Consider the following 15239-nt stretch of genomic DNA (forward strand, 5'->3'; position numbering starts at 1 on the left):
TAGAGGACTATAATGAATCTAGCAGCCTCTGGAGGCCAAAAGCAGAGACTGTTAAATATTGTTGATACAAAAACTGCAGGAAACAAAGAAATTAAATCAAATAGTGTTTGTATGTGTCTACTGAAGAAAGGGAAGCTTAAGCACAATGACAGAAGTCTTATTGAGAGCACAGTGGTCTGCCACTGAGAGAAGAAAAAGTGATAGGTCTCAGATTACAGACCTCATTTCCAAGCCACTACTACCACTGCTTCTGTTTACCATATATGGAGGAAAGCACTCCGTTCATATGATGCCATCATTGGTGTAAAGGCTCAGGGGCTCATGGTTACAGGCCAAAGGAAACCCATCAAGACAACCAGACTACCATCACTCATATGTTAGAATATGGTTGTAAATCAGTGAGCTAAGCCATAGTGTGACAAAAAGCACAAAAAAATCGAACAGGATCGAATTGAACAGGTATGTGTACACATACAAGGAATATGTGTAATGCACTTACCCAGAAATAAACACATAATTAAGAGCAAGGTTAACAAAGTCAAACAAAGGTAAACATAAAGCACAATTAGCTATTATGTGCATACAAATAATGCCTTCAATGTTACAGACTTAGATTTATTTATCAAAGAATACAGAAGTAGCTATAGCCGAAATCTGCACTGTTACAAAATTGTTAAGTGTGAGTGGATCCAAGCAAATTTTATCTTTCTTGCCTCATCTCAACATCAAGACTCTTCTCATTAAAGTTGAATTTGTCAGGAAAGCAATTGTGATATCATCTCAGTCTGAATCCATCGAAAACTTGGTTGGACTGTCAGACACAGGTCTATAGTGGATGAAGTCTTCCAGGAAAGAAGCTATTATGAAGGCCAAATACTGAAACCTTATGTCTTGATGATAAGTGTGACAGCAGAAGGCTGAGTGAATTAACAACCATGGACAAAGTAAATTCTGAGTGTGATCTTCCAGGAGAAGACTTCTGTGAGAAGCCAGAAAGAGTCCTGAGTGGCACTCAGTTGAAGACCTTAAGGAGGACAAACTTTACAGAGTCACATCATTTGCCTTTCACCGTTTGTCACTCAACACACAACTAAACAACACTTGCCTGTGAATGTGTACATGTTCTTATTTAAGTCTTTCACTTTCTGCCTCTTTCTCACTTGAAATGAGAAGAATATGCTATCAACATGCATGTTATGTACATCACAGCATTAGTATAAAGTAAGAAATTGGGACAATCCGACTGTCTGAACAGTAGAGCTAAAACCTGAAGAGTGTAGTAAGAGTTCATATGGCCAGCCCGTAACTGGCTGTGGCAGGTGAATGACAACAAGATGTTCACCAATCAGCTCCCAGCTCAGAAGGATGCCATTTCAACAGCTGTTCCTTTGTATCTCGTCCATGAAGAGCTGAGGACTCATACAGCCTTTTCCATATTTTCTCCATCTGAAAGTGGTGAAGGCTTTTTATAGTCTCTGGAAGAAGTTTTTGGTATATTTTGAAATAAGTAAAGAAATTTAGAAAGCATATTCATTTGTAGGTTATTTTTGCCAGTTAAGGAAAAGAGTAACACTGTCTATCATTTTAGCAGCTTAAACACATGCTCCAAAATGGGGTTGTACTAGTAGTTGTTTGCAGTCATATGATTTTAAATCTAGGTCAAGGGCAGGATGTGAATACCGCAATGGACAAGATGAAGGAAATTTCTTACTGTGCTAATTTAATTTATATTACGAGAGAAAGGTAAAAACAAAAAATCAGAACATATGTTGGATGTGGCCCTTATGTTATGTAGAGGAGTGATTTTTCAACTGAACTGAAAGATTTGCTTGCTATTGAGGCAGTAGATACAATCAACTACCTGGTCATTCAGACATCGGCTTACTCTAGAAACCAAATGAAAGCATACAAAAGTATGGAGGCATACAACTTTTTTGTTAGTGGTTCATTCGGTTTGTCAGGTCCATGACCTCAGTACCAAGTTGCACTGGGATGACTGTAGTTTCGTTTTTGCGAGGGTGCATAACTTTTATTGTCCTGTGGATTAACCTAGCAGCAAACATTCAGTCGCAGTGCTGAATGTGGACATATACATTACGGTTTCTAGTAATGTAGTTTAGCCACTCTGAAAGGTCCATGAAATGCCACTCAAGACGTGGATCGTTGTGAAACAAGACAGGGTAAGTTATTTATATCCCCCTGTCTTATGTGAAACTGTTATTGCCAATTTAACAAGTGTTAGTAGTGTTGCTTGTAGCTATTACTTTAAAGCTATCACTATAGATTTAAACTAATAGCTAATGTTACACCATTTCTACCATTATCTGACTAGGCTCCTCCCGACTGCAGATGCTAAACAAGCCATTTTTTCAGGCATTTTTCAGGCAATTTCTTGCACTTTTCACCCTTATGAACAACAACTTTTGGTAGTTGATAAAAGCTTGTAGTGGTTTCTCGGTTGGATTGATTTGAGCAATCATAAACGATGTAAAGCATAGACATTTTGAGTGTATGTTATGGAGCTTCCTATACAGAAAATCACTTCCTGCCCTCCATATGCAGCCCGCGCCACAACAGAAGAGTGCAGTGACATCACATGCAAAAAAAACCTATTTTTTCTTTTTCTTTTTCTTTTTCGTTTTTTTTTTTTTTTTTGACCAGGCATGCGAAATTGTCAGAGGCAATTTAGGCTTTTACCTCTCTCTTCTACTAAGCAGCATGACGGATAATTTAATTTTTATATCCTGATATCTCCCCAAATGTTTCACTAAGGGTTTGTTATGATGGAATTGACCTATTTAAAAAAAAAAAAACAAGTTAAACGTAATTAAAAACAAAGCAATCATTTTCAAATGAATTGTGTTCAAAGAAATGTTTTACAAAGCATTCCAGAGCCCATGTAGTAATATCCTTTAAACAATCATGTGTTGAATGTCACCCCACTCTTGCTTGTGAATGACTGAGCCATTCCTGGATGCCCCTTTCATGCCGAATAATGCTACAATCACCTGTTCCAATTAACCTGTTTACCTGTGGAATGTTCCAAATAGGTGTTATTTGAGCATTTCCCAGTCTTTTCTTGGCCTGTCCCAACTTGTGTGAAACCTTTTTTTAGCATCAAATTCAAAATAAGCATATATTTACAACAATCAACAAAGCTGATGAGGTAAAACATTAAATATACTGCTTTGTACTGCTTTCAATTGAGTATATGTAAAAAAATATGTTTTACAAATGTCCCAACTGTTTTGCAGTCAGGGTTGTATGTTCTCACTGTGACTTAACCACCCCTCTACAGTGTTCAATGGCTAAAATGAGAAGGTGGGGACATAGGGCATTGCTGGCAATATCCTCTTGATAGAAGAATTCCCAAGAAAACCCATTCTTGTCCTCACCTATTATGTTAGGGAGTAACTCCTCTAGCCATCTATCTTGCTGGCACCTCTATAAGAATTTTTGTGTCTGAAATTAGGAGATTAATTGCACGCATACTCTGGTCTGGTCTGGTCTTAGTGGTTTTTCGAGTTCTGGTAGTAAATTTCTTAAGGAATGGCAATCCAGAAGCCATCAATGGCTGCAACTTTTCCTGCCTTCATAAAGTCTACACCATCTGAGATTTCAGGTAAACTAGTCTAAGTCTAATTTACGTTCTTCTAATATGCTTGAGAAATTCATGTTATCGAGGAATTGGTTTTGCTTTTCCAAATTTGAAAAGGATTCCCTAAAGTTTTTTGTAGTAGCATTTGAATGCATTATTTATTTGATATTGATCTATTTCTACAGGATCAATGATTGTATAATCTTTATCATCCTTGACAAAGCTAATAGCCCTATGTGATTGCTGTTGCATAATATGCAAGAGTCTCCCTGCCTTTTCCCCTTGGTCATAATATGACTGCTTAAGTTTCATTAAGCTTGATGCAGCTCATCTTGCTCATTATATTGGCCTTTGAGTAAGAGCAGTTGCTGGTGTGTTTCTAGGTCTTTACACTGGTTTTTAGCTGGTCTTCTGCATTTTGTCATGGTAAAACCTATAATAGGGCATAGGAATCACCTTATATCTGTAAAAGCTAGTTCCAGAATAAAGTAATGGATTATTTTTTTGTATTAACATGTGTTATTTAACAAGGAAAAGTACAGAAAGTGCTCTGGTCATCACTATCCTCTCGAAATAGGATAGTGTTGACCATGCCAAAAGAGTTGAAAAGAAGGGTTCAATTCTGGCTTTACTGGCAGAGGGATACAGTGAGCATCAGGTTGCTTCCATCCTTGAAATTTCTAAGTTGGCAGTTCATAAGAACAATGTCAAGCAGCAGACACTGGAGACAACAAAGCTACAGACTGGCAGAGAGTGAAAATGATTCTCCACTGACCGGGATGACCGTCATCTCATTTGAATGTCACTCAGCAACCGTAGGACGACATCAAGTGACCTACAAAAAGAATGGCAAATGGCAGCTGGGGTGAAGTGCACCATGAGAACGGTGCAAATCAGACTCCTAGGGACAGGGCTCAAGTCATGTAAAACTAGAAAAAAAGCCCTTCATCAATGAGAAGCAAAGAAGAGCCAGGCTGAGGTTCGTAAAAGACTTTAAGGATTGGACCATAGAGGACTGGAGTAAAGTCACCTTCTCTGATGAGTCCAACTTTCAGCTTTGCCCAACACCTGGTCATCTAATGGTTAGAGGGAGACCTGGAGAGGCTTACAAGCCACAGTGTCTCTCACCCACTGTGAAATTTGGTGGAGGATCGGTGATGATCTGGGGGTGCTTCAGCAAGGCTGGAATCTGACAGATTCATCTTTGCAAAGGACGCGTGAATCAAGCCACGTACAAGGTTATCCCGGATGAAAACTTCCTTCCTTCTGCTCTGACAATGTTCCCCAACTCTAAGGATTGGTTTTTCAAATCACTGGGCTGTCATGGCCAGCCCAATCTCCAGACCTGAATCCCATTGAAAACCTCTGGAATGTGATCAAAAGGAAGATGGATTGGCACAAGCCATCAAACATAGGTACGCTGCTTGGATTTTTGCGCCAGGAGTGGCATAAAGTCACCCAACAGCAATGTGAAAGACTGGTGGAGAGTGTGCCAAAACGCATGAAAGCTGTGACTGAAAATCAGGGTTATTCCACCAAATATTGATTTCTGAACTCTTCCTAAATTAAAACATCAGTATTGTGTTGTTGAAAAATGAATACATACTTGTTTTCTTTGCATTATTTGAGGTCTGAAAACTCTGTATCTTTTTTGTTATTTTGACCATTTGTCATTTTCTACAAATAAATGCTCGAAATAACAATAATTTTATTTGGAATTTGGGAGAGATGTTATCAGTATTTTATAGAATAAAACAAAAATGCTGATTTTACTCAAACACATACCTATAAATAGTAAAATCAGGAAACTGGTAATTTTGCAGTGGTCTCTTAGTTTTTCCAGAGCTGTATATATTATTTATTTTCTTAATTAGTAGAATACCTTGGGCTGTGAGAAATCTTTCCTCTGGTGTTTCATTATATTTTGCAGGGCTCCAGACTGCCGGCCATTTAGTCTTTAGTATTTGTAGACAGTACAGCTAAATTTTATAACTAGGTGTTTTTTGTTTTGTTTTTAAAATCACTGTATACATGTGAAACACCAGAGGCAGTGTTTCTGCTGGTAATGTTTTGTGATGGTAGGCCACCACAGCAATTAAAAACGAAAACAAAGCATTCTACAGTCAATCATTTAATCCACTTCCTCAATATATAAGCAGTTGATGCTGATGTGCAATGCATTTGGTACTCTTTGTAGACTGTTTGTTACACTTTGTTAGAGCAAGCTCATTTGCCAGACCTATTTTATAATCAAAAGCTATAACCAAATCACAAATCCAAGTGTCATTGTACACAGCAGTACAAGCAGTTTTGTTATGAACTCTCCCCAGGGGTCTGTGAGACCCTGATGTCTATTACTTGAATTCACTGGGACGCTTGTAAAACTTCCTCTAAAACACCTCAATCTTTTTGTGTGCGATAAAGTCAGAATCACAAGGAATCTAATAATAAACTGATACATATGATAACAGACAAAAAAAAAACAAATCAAATCCTCTCTGCTACCATAAATACTTGTAGTAGCCTGTATCCCAGAGAGAAAGTTTAAACTTTTTTTCAATCAATTGATGGTTTATATAATATCTGGTTTCAGGAGGTGCTGTAAATGGAAAATGACTTTCTCTTATAGCACTACACTTCATGATTATTTCCCTTAAAATAAAAAGGCACATTGTTATATCTTTAAGTTGTCCATTTATTACCAAGGCCTTTATCAGTAATACAAGTCAGATTGCACATACATGACACCTTCCCACATCAGGCCCTCCTCCTCCTCCTGAAGGTCCAGATACCAGACTTTGCAAGACTCAGTTGTCTGGGCAGCTGTAACAGAATTGTATTTCTTAGTGAACTCCAAGCAATATGACATAACACAAATACATAGCAGTTTCACATTGCAGTACAACTACTAAAGCTTCTCACAGATAACTGTTAAAATGTTATCAAGAGTAGTCCTAATATATCAGGCTACAAACCTGTATCTCTGATGATGAGTCCTCTGCTGTCCTTGGTTTATCTCTGTTGTGGGTTAGGCCTATATGCAGGAAACAGTTTACTCTTACATCATATAAAATGTGTAGTTACAAGTATGGCAACATCTATAGCTAAAATGACGTGAGTACCAAAGGGCATGTCTATCAAGCATATTTACATAAAGCAACAAACATACATATAAGCGAGAAGCAGAAGGGGCTTCCGTACAAGTCAACAACAAAGCTAGCTGAGCTAACATTGCAATATTTCATTTTAAAGATCCACAAAAACAACATGGAAAAACAGTTACACACATTCAACTTACTGCTGTCATTATTTAATTGGCTTCAAATGGGGGTTAACATTCATTGAGTTTCTCTTGACTGTGCCTGAATATTAAATATTCCAACATTAATGCAGCTCATGGGCCTACAACAAATGCTAAAAACAGTAGTCGTGCAACACGCTAACACCAAGTTCAACAGGCTAACATGCAAAACAACCATAGCAACAGAAAAATAACTAAACTTACAGCTTCCAAGTTTGAAGTTGGTATCAATCCATCCTTGAGCTTCATTAATCCTTTCTACTGGCCCTCATTGAGAAGCTGTCCGAAATAAAATGGTTTGGGCAAACAAAAGAGTTTTCCCATTGTTGACAATCCAAATACCCAAACGTATGTGTGCACAAGGACTGAAAAAGTGAATTTTTTTATAACGTGACCCCTTTAAAAAATACGTCTTCCAAAGGCAAAGCAAAAAGAAAAAAAAGTCCTTGACACACAAAATAGGATACATTTCTTTTGTTTTTTTTTAGCAACCTGCACACAGTGCTAGTACAGAAAAAGTCACTATACACCCAAACACATTCAAAATAATGTTACAAGTAATGATTGAGGACCAGTTGATTTTCTTCTCCTATCTTTCACCTGTGCAACCTTGGGATAAAAATCTGATTGCAGATCTGTTTTTTTTATAGTGTCGGTACTTTCAATAGTATCTAATGTATAATAAATGGAGATTGTATCATTTTAGTGTGGTATTGAAAAAGTACTGATGCATCGATACTTTTGACAACTTAACGGCTATGAATTGTTAAATTCCCTCTGGGGACTGATAAAACCTTATAGATATCATAATTTATTTACCAATTACATTTCGTATTGCTAATCTGAATCTGTAAATCAACTAATGACTAAAACTGTCCGATAAATATAGATGAGTAAAAAATACAACATTTGCCTTTAAGTAAAATTGTGAAGTACAAGTACCTCAAATTTGTATTTGTACAGTGTACAGTGCTTAAGTAAAAGCATTTAGTTCCACCACTGAAAACTTGCCACCTTCATGGTAAATTGAGAAATGCCATGAAGTTAGCTAAGGCTAGCCAAACCAGCATTGCATAGGGAGGTGGCTGTCTTTACGTTACATTGTTCTGTAAGGCAGTGGCTGCTGTGCCAATATTTGCACTTTTGTTGCTCAGGCTGCAGGTAATCAAACTGGGCTCATGCCAAACTCTCATGTCATTGGGGAATCATTCTCATGTAAGTCCACTTTCCTGTAGCCTTCAAACATGACACGAGCAACAGTGCATGTTAATGTTCTCTACTAAAATAGAAGCTTGCCTAAAGCTTTGAAGGTTGAAGTTTTGTGTCTCTGGATCAACACAATTCATATGAATGACCTATTTTGACACTAAAAAAGGCCATTGTCACCCCAAAAGGTGAGGAGTTTGCAGGTATGACCTGCAGTCTATATGGGATGAAGCCTTCTTTACAGTTCAAAGCTCCTCCCCCAGTGTTTTCATTAGTGAGTTATAAAAAATCAAATTGTTTATATGACAACCATCTTAAAAATATATATTTTCACTTGTTTTTGACCTGTGTGGGTGTGATGTTCATCAGGTATTGTGGACAGTAAATTTCTCTTGTGTGTGAGACTGAAGAGTATCTGCACGTTACCACAGTCACTGTTAAGTATATGTTTCATGTAGTAAGTTATACTATTGTAAAAGTCTCCAAATAAGCTGAGGTTACAGCCCAATAGTGGTAGAAGACCATGTGTTCGCTGCTGCAGATGAAATCAAGTTCCTGTTTACAAATGCCACCACAACATCTCACAACCATCATTCATCAGCAGAGCTGAATAGTTACTTCCTCTGCATTCCTCTTTTCTTATGGGACATGTTCAGGGAATTAAATTAGCACCTCCCAAGTACAGGGTAAATCTTGGCTATGGCAGGTAAAAAAAAAAAAAAAAAAAAATTCCGGTAACCTGGCATGGCAGAGTTCCTTCTTCCTTATGTAAAGAAATATTATTTTAAAAAGCAATTCTTAAAGTAAGGAATTCAGGTTACATGATATATTTCACATTCCACATTTCTACTGTCTGGTGCCACTGAGTAGATCAGAGACAAATTAACAGGACACATTTTTTATCTTTGGAACAAATTGTGAGGAGTTCAAACAAATGTTTAAAATAGACTTTAATGGATTTCAGAGAAAATCAGTTTGTTCAGACTAAGGCATTTTTATTCTAACTAAGCTCTTATTCTGATAGTGTAGGACGCTGCCTGAAAGCAGTTACTGTCATTCACTAGCACTGGTGGCTGTTCCTGTGGCACAGAGCTTTCTACTTGTTGATTCATTTAGTAAACAGGAACATGGAGGGGTCTCTCGAGAATAACCCCAAAGAAGAGCCTGAGGTTGCTATGAGGCATCTGTAGCCAGTGGGTTCCACATTCCCAGGACGCTTCCATGACATTATCCATATAATGATTTAAAAACACAGTACAAATCCTCGCCCAAAAAGGCTTTCAGATTGGGATTGGAGGAGTAGCTTGTTGACTGACTTGTGAAAAACTGCTACTATAATTTCGGTTAAATACAAAAAAGTTCAGTGATATGTCAGTCTTGCTTTAAGGCCTACAGTATGCACAGCAACAAACTGACAAAGCTAATGAAAGTAGAGAGTGCTGGACTTTTCTTTTTTATTGTGTAGCAATAATATCAGGTACAACCATATTGCTAAACTGACAAGAAAGATTATCTATTGTATCAATACAATTAATATGTAAATTAAAATTATATTTTCATAACACTATACAAATTAATACAATGCGTTTCCCAACAACAGGTAATACTGGCAATGTCCTTTAACCCTGTTGTAACTAACACAATGCCTTTTACACTCACTGTGTGTGTTCATGGATGTATTCAGAATGAATGAAAATGATTTGTGTGTGTGTGTGTGTGTGTGTGTGTGTGTGTGTGTCCTTCTCCAACCTTTAATCTTGACAGTAGGGGAGTTGGGTCCAGCCGACTGCTTCCTCCATCCCCTCCAGTTTTGACAGAGACTCTCGGCCTCAGAGATGAAGGAACACAGAGAGTCTTCCTCGAACCGGTCCGAGTCTTCGAAGGAGAACCTCTCCCCATCCTCCCATTCGGCGAACATAAGTTCCATTACATCCACTTTTTAACTGCTTCGGAGTCCAGGGGACTGCGACTTGAGGCCTTTCTTCAGTCTAAAAACCCAGGCAAAACCCGACGAAAAGTGTACAACTCTTATGGCGAATCAAGACTCTCAAGACTGGGGGAGGGGAGGCCACTAGCAACCAAAACACAGCTGAGAGGCTTACCGATGGGCCCTCAAACACTACTACATAATACAAATTCTGACAGAGCGGAGTTCTCCATGAAATAGTCTGCACTAAACAGACAACAAAACAACAAAGTGTTAATATGTAACTTATATACTTCTCATATATTCAAATCAAACGACTGATTTATATCGATTTAACAACCCACTCCATACCGCCCGGTTGAGTCTCGGCTCCAAGCCTATTACTTACAACATAAGGTCCTGTCGTTTGTTTGACTGTACTATTGCCGACTGCTGCCCCTGAGAGGACAAACGAGCCCTACACAACGGCTAAGCAGTGTTGCTATCGAACAAACCGATAATGCAAAAGTGAAAAATTCCAACCACTATGCAGCTAAGAGAGCGAATACATCATACTAAAGCTTTACAACAACGTTGGCTCTGGGTAGGGATGTGATTAAATCTGTAAGAGGTCATTAAACAGGTTTCTTTCATCCCGACGTTTTACTCTTCTCAGCCAATCAACTGGAGTACACTTGATATCTCGATTATCTATTGTAGCATTATACCAATCCTGAAAGTATTTAATCTTTCTCATAGCAAAATATAATTTGAATAGGCCACTGTCAAAAACATGCATAGTATTGTCAAACGTCTTCTTTGTTCTACATTTAGTGCGCTAACGTTAGTTTAATGGTATTATGCTAGGCTGCTAATGCAAATAACATTTAGCCAACGTTAGCTGAGAAGCTATCTATGCTAATAACTGCATACTGAGATAACAGTTACAGCTGTCATCGACTGTAGACTACTATATTAGGATTAGGTTTGGTTTTGAACCCGACAATAGGCTTGTTTAGGTCGGTTTACCTTCGCTCTGGTAAAAATACCCTTTAGCCGTTAGCCGCTAGAAAGCTAACCCCCAATCGGCTAAGTTCAACTAGCTTGAATAGCTGTTTGTTTACATTTAATGGTGAAGCTGAACACCTGTCGTACTTACAGGACTACATGCTTATTTATATCACCGATCCTCTGGACTTTTGCATTTCCCTAAGTTGCACATGTTTCATATTTCGATATTATTCTGGGCTCCGAGCTCAATGTTTCCGTTCTTTGTATTATTGTTACTACCTTCTACCTGACATTAAAAGCTGGTATATTCCTCCCTTCAGTTCGGGCGCAAAACTTCTGATCGGTCCATCAGATATCCTTTGCGAATGAGATCGGTTGTCCTTAGTCGTCTCTTCCTTCAAATGACAACGGGATCCCCGTTTCCCTCTCGTCCAGACTCTGTCAGAGAGTATCAGTCTGCCGGGGGAAGATGGCTCACTTCTCTTACAGCGCCTCCTTCATCAGCTGATCACAGCTTCCGGCAGCCAGCTCCATATAGGCAGCGGTTCAGCTGGGTTGCGGTTAGGCTGGAAAACAATGCAGCCAGGCGATGTGACAGCAAACCAAATGAGCTTAAGCATACTGTCATGTAGCGCGCACTGACCGTTTAGACTTGATATTGGTCAGGTAGATTCTTGACATATGATTAATGTATTTTATGCCATAAATATGGCTCAGGCTGACCTCAAAAAGTACATCTTGTTTTAACTGGATGTTGCATTGACAGCTGTTCTACAATACAGCCAAAAAGGGCGCTTCTGGCTATATTACTTAATTGAGGCACACTGCATGAATAAACCCTCTTATACTCATTATATGGTTATCGGCCATATTTGTAAGCACTAGTGGAAGAACTGGTCAGAGCATTTCCTTAAACCTGGGCAAGGCAGTATTTCTTATTTTAATTTTTTATTTTATTTTATTTTGCATCAAAGGGCCACAATAATCTTTCAGCATATTATTCACCTAGTTTATTTAAGTCAGCAAAATCAATCAACCTACATCACAGCTTTTCATAAATGGGTTTTCTATTATTTTTAAAACTATATATATGTGTGTGTGTGTATATATATATATATATATATATATATATATATATATATATATATATATATATATACACACACACACACACACACACACACACACACACACATATATGTATATGTGTGTGTGTGTATATATATATATATATTGTTAAGGTTGTTATGCAAATAAGTTGTCTGGCTTGTTAACAGATCAACTAGTACTTGAACATAAAATGACTACATTTATTTATTTATTTTTAATTTACTTTTTATTCATTTTCTTTTAGTAACAAACACATATGTGCCAGCTGGGCACAAAGACATACAACATAACATAACATGATGAGGGGAGGATTTGAGCATTAAGTGAAACAGTGAGTCAACATAAACACATCATACATAAAAATATAAAGATGCTACTTGAAAATAGGGAGAAAAACATTTCTTAAGAAAGGGTTTGACCTTATCTTTGCGATCTATATGAAATCAGGTCTTACAGTTGACACATTACTGAGCCATTTTGACCAGTTTGCTTCAAAAAAATCAGTTTGGTTTCTTAGTTTGGATGTAATTCTCTCCATAACATATATATTATAAATTATGTCGATCCACTCATTTATTGTCGGTTTGTCTTTCTTAAGCCATTTTCTGGTCAAAGCCTTTTTACACCCCACTAACACTCAAAAGGTATTTGTCCCGCTTTGTATATTCAAGTCCATCCAGATCACACAGGTACATGACTTTGAAATTTAAAGACATTTTCCTTTTAAAGACAGCCTCCAAGACCCCAAGAATCTGTCTCCAAAATGGAGTGACAGAGGGACAGCTCCAAAAAATATGAAAATGATTTACTGAAGTATTCCCACAGGACCTCCAACAGGCAGTCCGATTTGAATAGTTGGACTTTTGTGCCAGAGAATGAAAGAACTGAGTCGTTTTTCCAGCTGAATTCCCTCCAGGAGGGGGAGCTTGTCACTGACCACTGCTGTCTGCAAGTCCTGTCCCATTCCTCTTGAGAGACTGTGAAGCCTCCCTCTGTTTCCTTATCCTGGTGTAAGAGTGTACAGTATGCTGTAAGTCCATTTTCTGTCCAATTTTTGAACCTTGTGTCATATTTATTCGGCACAAAATCTGGGTCATATGCAAGCCATTTAAACATTTTGGTTCTTCTCCTCAGTTGATATTTTTTATTTAATTCACCCATGCTGTCAAAGAGCCAATTATCCATGTGTTGTTGGGGTCCGAGAGGTGATTAATTAGTGAAGGATCTCCAACTAAATTATTAACTAGTAGTCCCTTTCTCATTGCCATTTCTATTTCTTTCCATTTTGATCTATAATTAGGGGTACACCATCCCACTAATGACCGGATTTGAGCTGCTTTATAATAATTTTTCAAACAGGGGAGGGCTAATCCACCTTTCTCTTTTGGTAATTGCAGAGTTTAATATTTAATTTTTGGCTTCTTCCCTGCCCATATAAATCTGGAAAGAATTTTATCCCACTCTCGAAAATACAGTACTGGTTTCTCTATTGGTATTGAGTGAAATAGATAAAAAAGTCTTGGTAAAATTTTCATTTTAACCAAATCTATACAAGAAATGATATTTAGATAAGGGTTCAAGTTCCATCTATTGATATCTGCTATAATTTCTTTTTTTTTTTGTTTTTTTTTTTTGGAGGGGGCATAGTTAATTTCTTCTAGTTTTGATATGTCTAAAGGAAGGAGAATTCCCAAATATTTTATAGAGCTTTGTCCCAGTCTAGATGGTACCTGGAGTGGAGACACTGAGGGGGATCAAAGTGAAAACTGAGGATCTGAGTTTTTTTTCTTATTTAATTTATACCCTGAGTATGACCCATACTCATCTAAAATAGACATCAATGCTGGCAGAGATTCTGTTGAGTGAGAAAGGCCAACGAGCACGTCATCCGTGAACAGGGCCAGCTTCTGTTCGCCTGCTGCCATGTTTATACCTGTGATCTTGTTGTTCTGTCTAATCCAGTGTGCCAATGGCTCAATAAAAATTGCAAATAGGATAGGACTTAGGGGACAGCCCTGTCTTGTTGATCTCTCCAGTAAAAATGAGTCTGTGAGCGCCCCGTTGATTTTTAGCTTAGCTAATGGTTTATCATAAAGGGCTTTTAATGTATTAATAATTACTTGATTGAAACCGAATTTCTCCATAGTGTCGAATTAGAATTTCCATCTGACCGAGTCGAACGCCTTTTCGGCATCTAAACTAACCAACACGGCTTGTATTTTATTTTGATTTATATATCTGATCATTTGTAGAGATCTTCTAATATTATGGTGTGTCTGATGCGCAAGAACAAAACCTGTTTGATCCATATTGATTATTGAACTAAATAATTTATAGTCCAAATTAACCATACTAATTGGTCTGTAATTTGCACAGTCTAATTTGTCCTTACTTCCCTTAGTATATAACTGATATATCACTTCCTTCCATGATGCAGGGGTTTCCCCTTTAGTCAGGACCCAGTTGAATGTTTTTAATAAAATAGGTGTCAAAGCCTCCTTCAGTTTCTTTTATCACTCTGAACTGAATCCATCCACACCTGGGGAGTTATTAGCTTTGAGTCTTGAAATACCTGAGTAAATTTCTTCTTTTGAAATATGTGAAGCTAATATTTTATTTTCTTCTTCCGTGAGTTGTGGTAGATTTAAGGATTCGAATAATGACTCCATTTTCTGGTCAGTATTGACTTGAGGTTGTGAATATAATTTTTCAAAATATGCTTTAAAACAGGCTTTAATTTCCTGAATTTGGTGGTAAATTATCTTGGTTTTTGGGTCCCTTATCTTGTATATTGCATTGCCTGCCTGTTGTTTTCTTAGCTTGTATGCAAATAGTTTTGAATATTTGCCGCCTCCTTCGTAGTGTTTTTGTTTTGTGTATAGCAATTTCTTTTGAAACTCTTGAGAGTATAACTCTTCAATGTGATTTCTTTTCTTTTTTACTTCTATTTTAACTTTTGGGTCTGTTGGCTCTTTATGTTCAGATTGTAGGTTTTTGAGTTCCGTCTGGAGGGTCTTAATTTCTACCTCTCTTTGTTTCTTAAGATGTCACTGCAATCACCCTCCCTCTCATTACTGCCTTGCAGGCATCCCAGAGTATGGGCGGAG

At 37.7% G+C, this 15239-nt stretch overlaps 1 protein-coding gene across 1 annotated transcript in view; it reads right to left on the reverse strand.

The window, feature by feature from the left end:
- The window catches only part of zswim8 (zinc finger, SWIM-type containing 8), a 70020-nt gene extending 58543 nt beyond the window's left edge, over positions 1-11477 (reverse strand). Inside the window, exon 1 of the mRNA XM_076743967.1 lies at positions 9855-11477. Coding sequence (XP_076600082.1) covers positions 9855-10032 — 178 coding nt within the window. The 5' untranslated portion in view covers positions 10033-11477. The remainder of the gene's footprint in view (positions 1-9854) is intronic.
- Positions 11478-15239: the final 3762 nt, after the last annotated feature.

The sequence above is a fragment of the Chaetodon auriga genome, chromosome 11, assembly GCF_051107435.1.
Source record: "Chaetodon auriga isolate fChaAug3 chromosome 11, fChaAug3.hap1, whole genome shotgun sequence".
NCBI lineage: Eukaryota > Metazoa > Chordata > Actinopteri > Chaetodontiformes > Chaetodontidae > Chaetodon > Chaetodon auriga.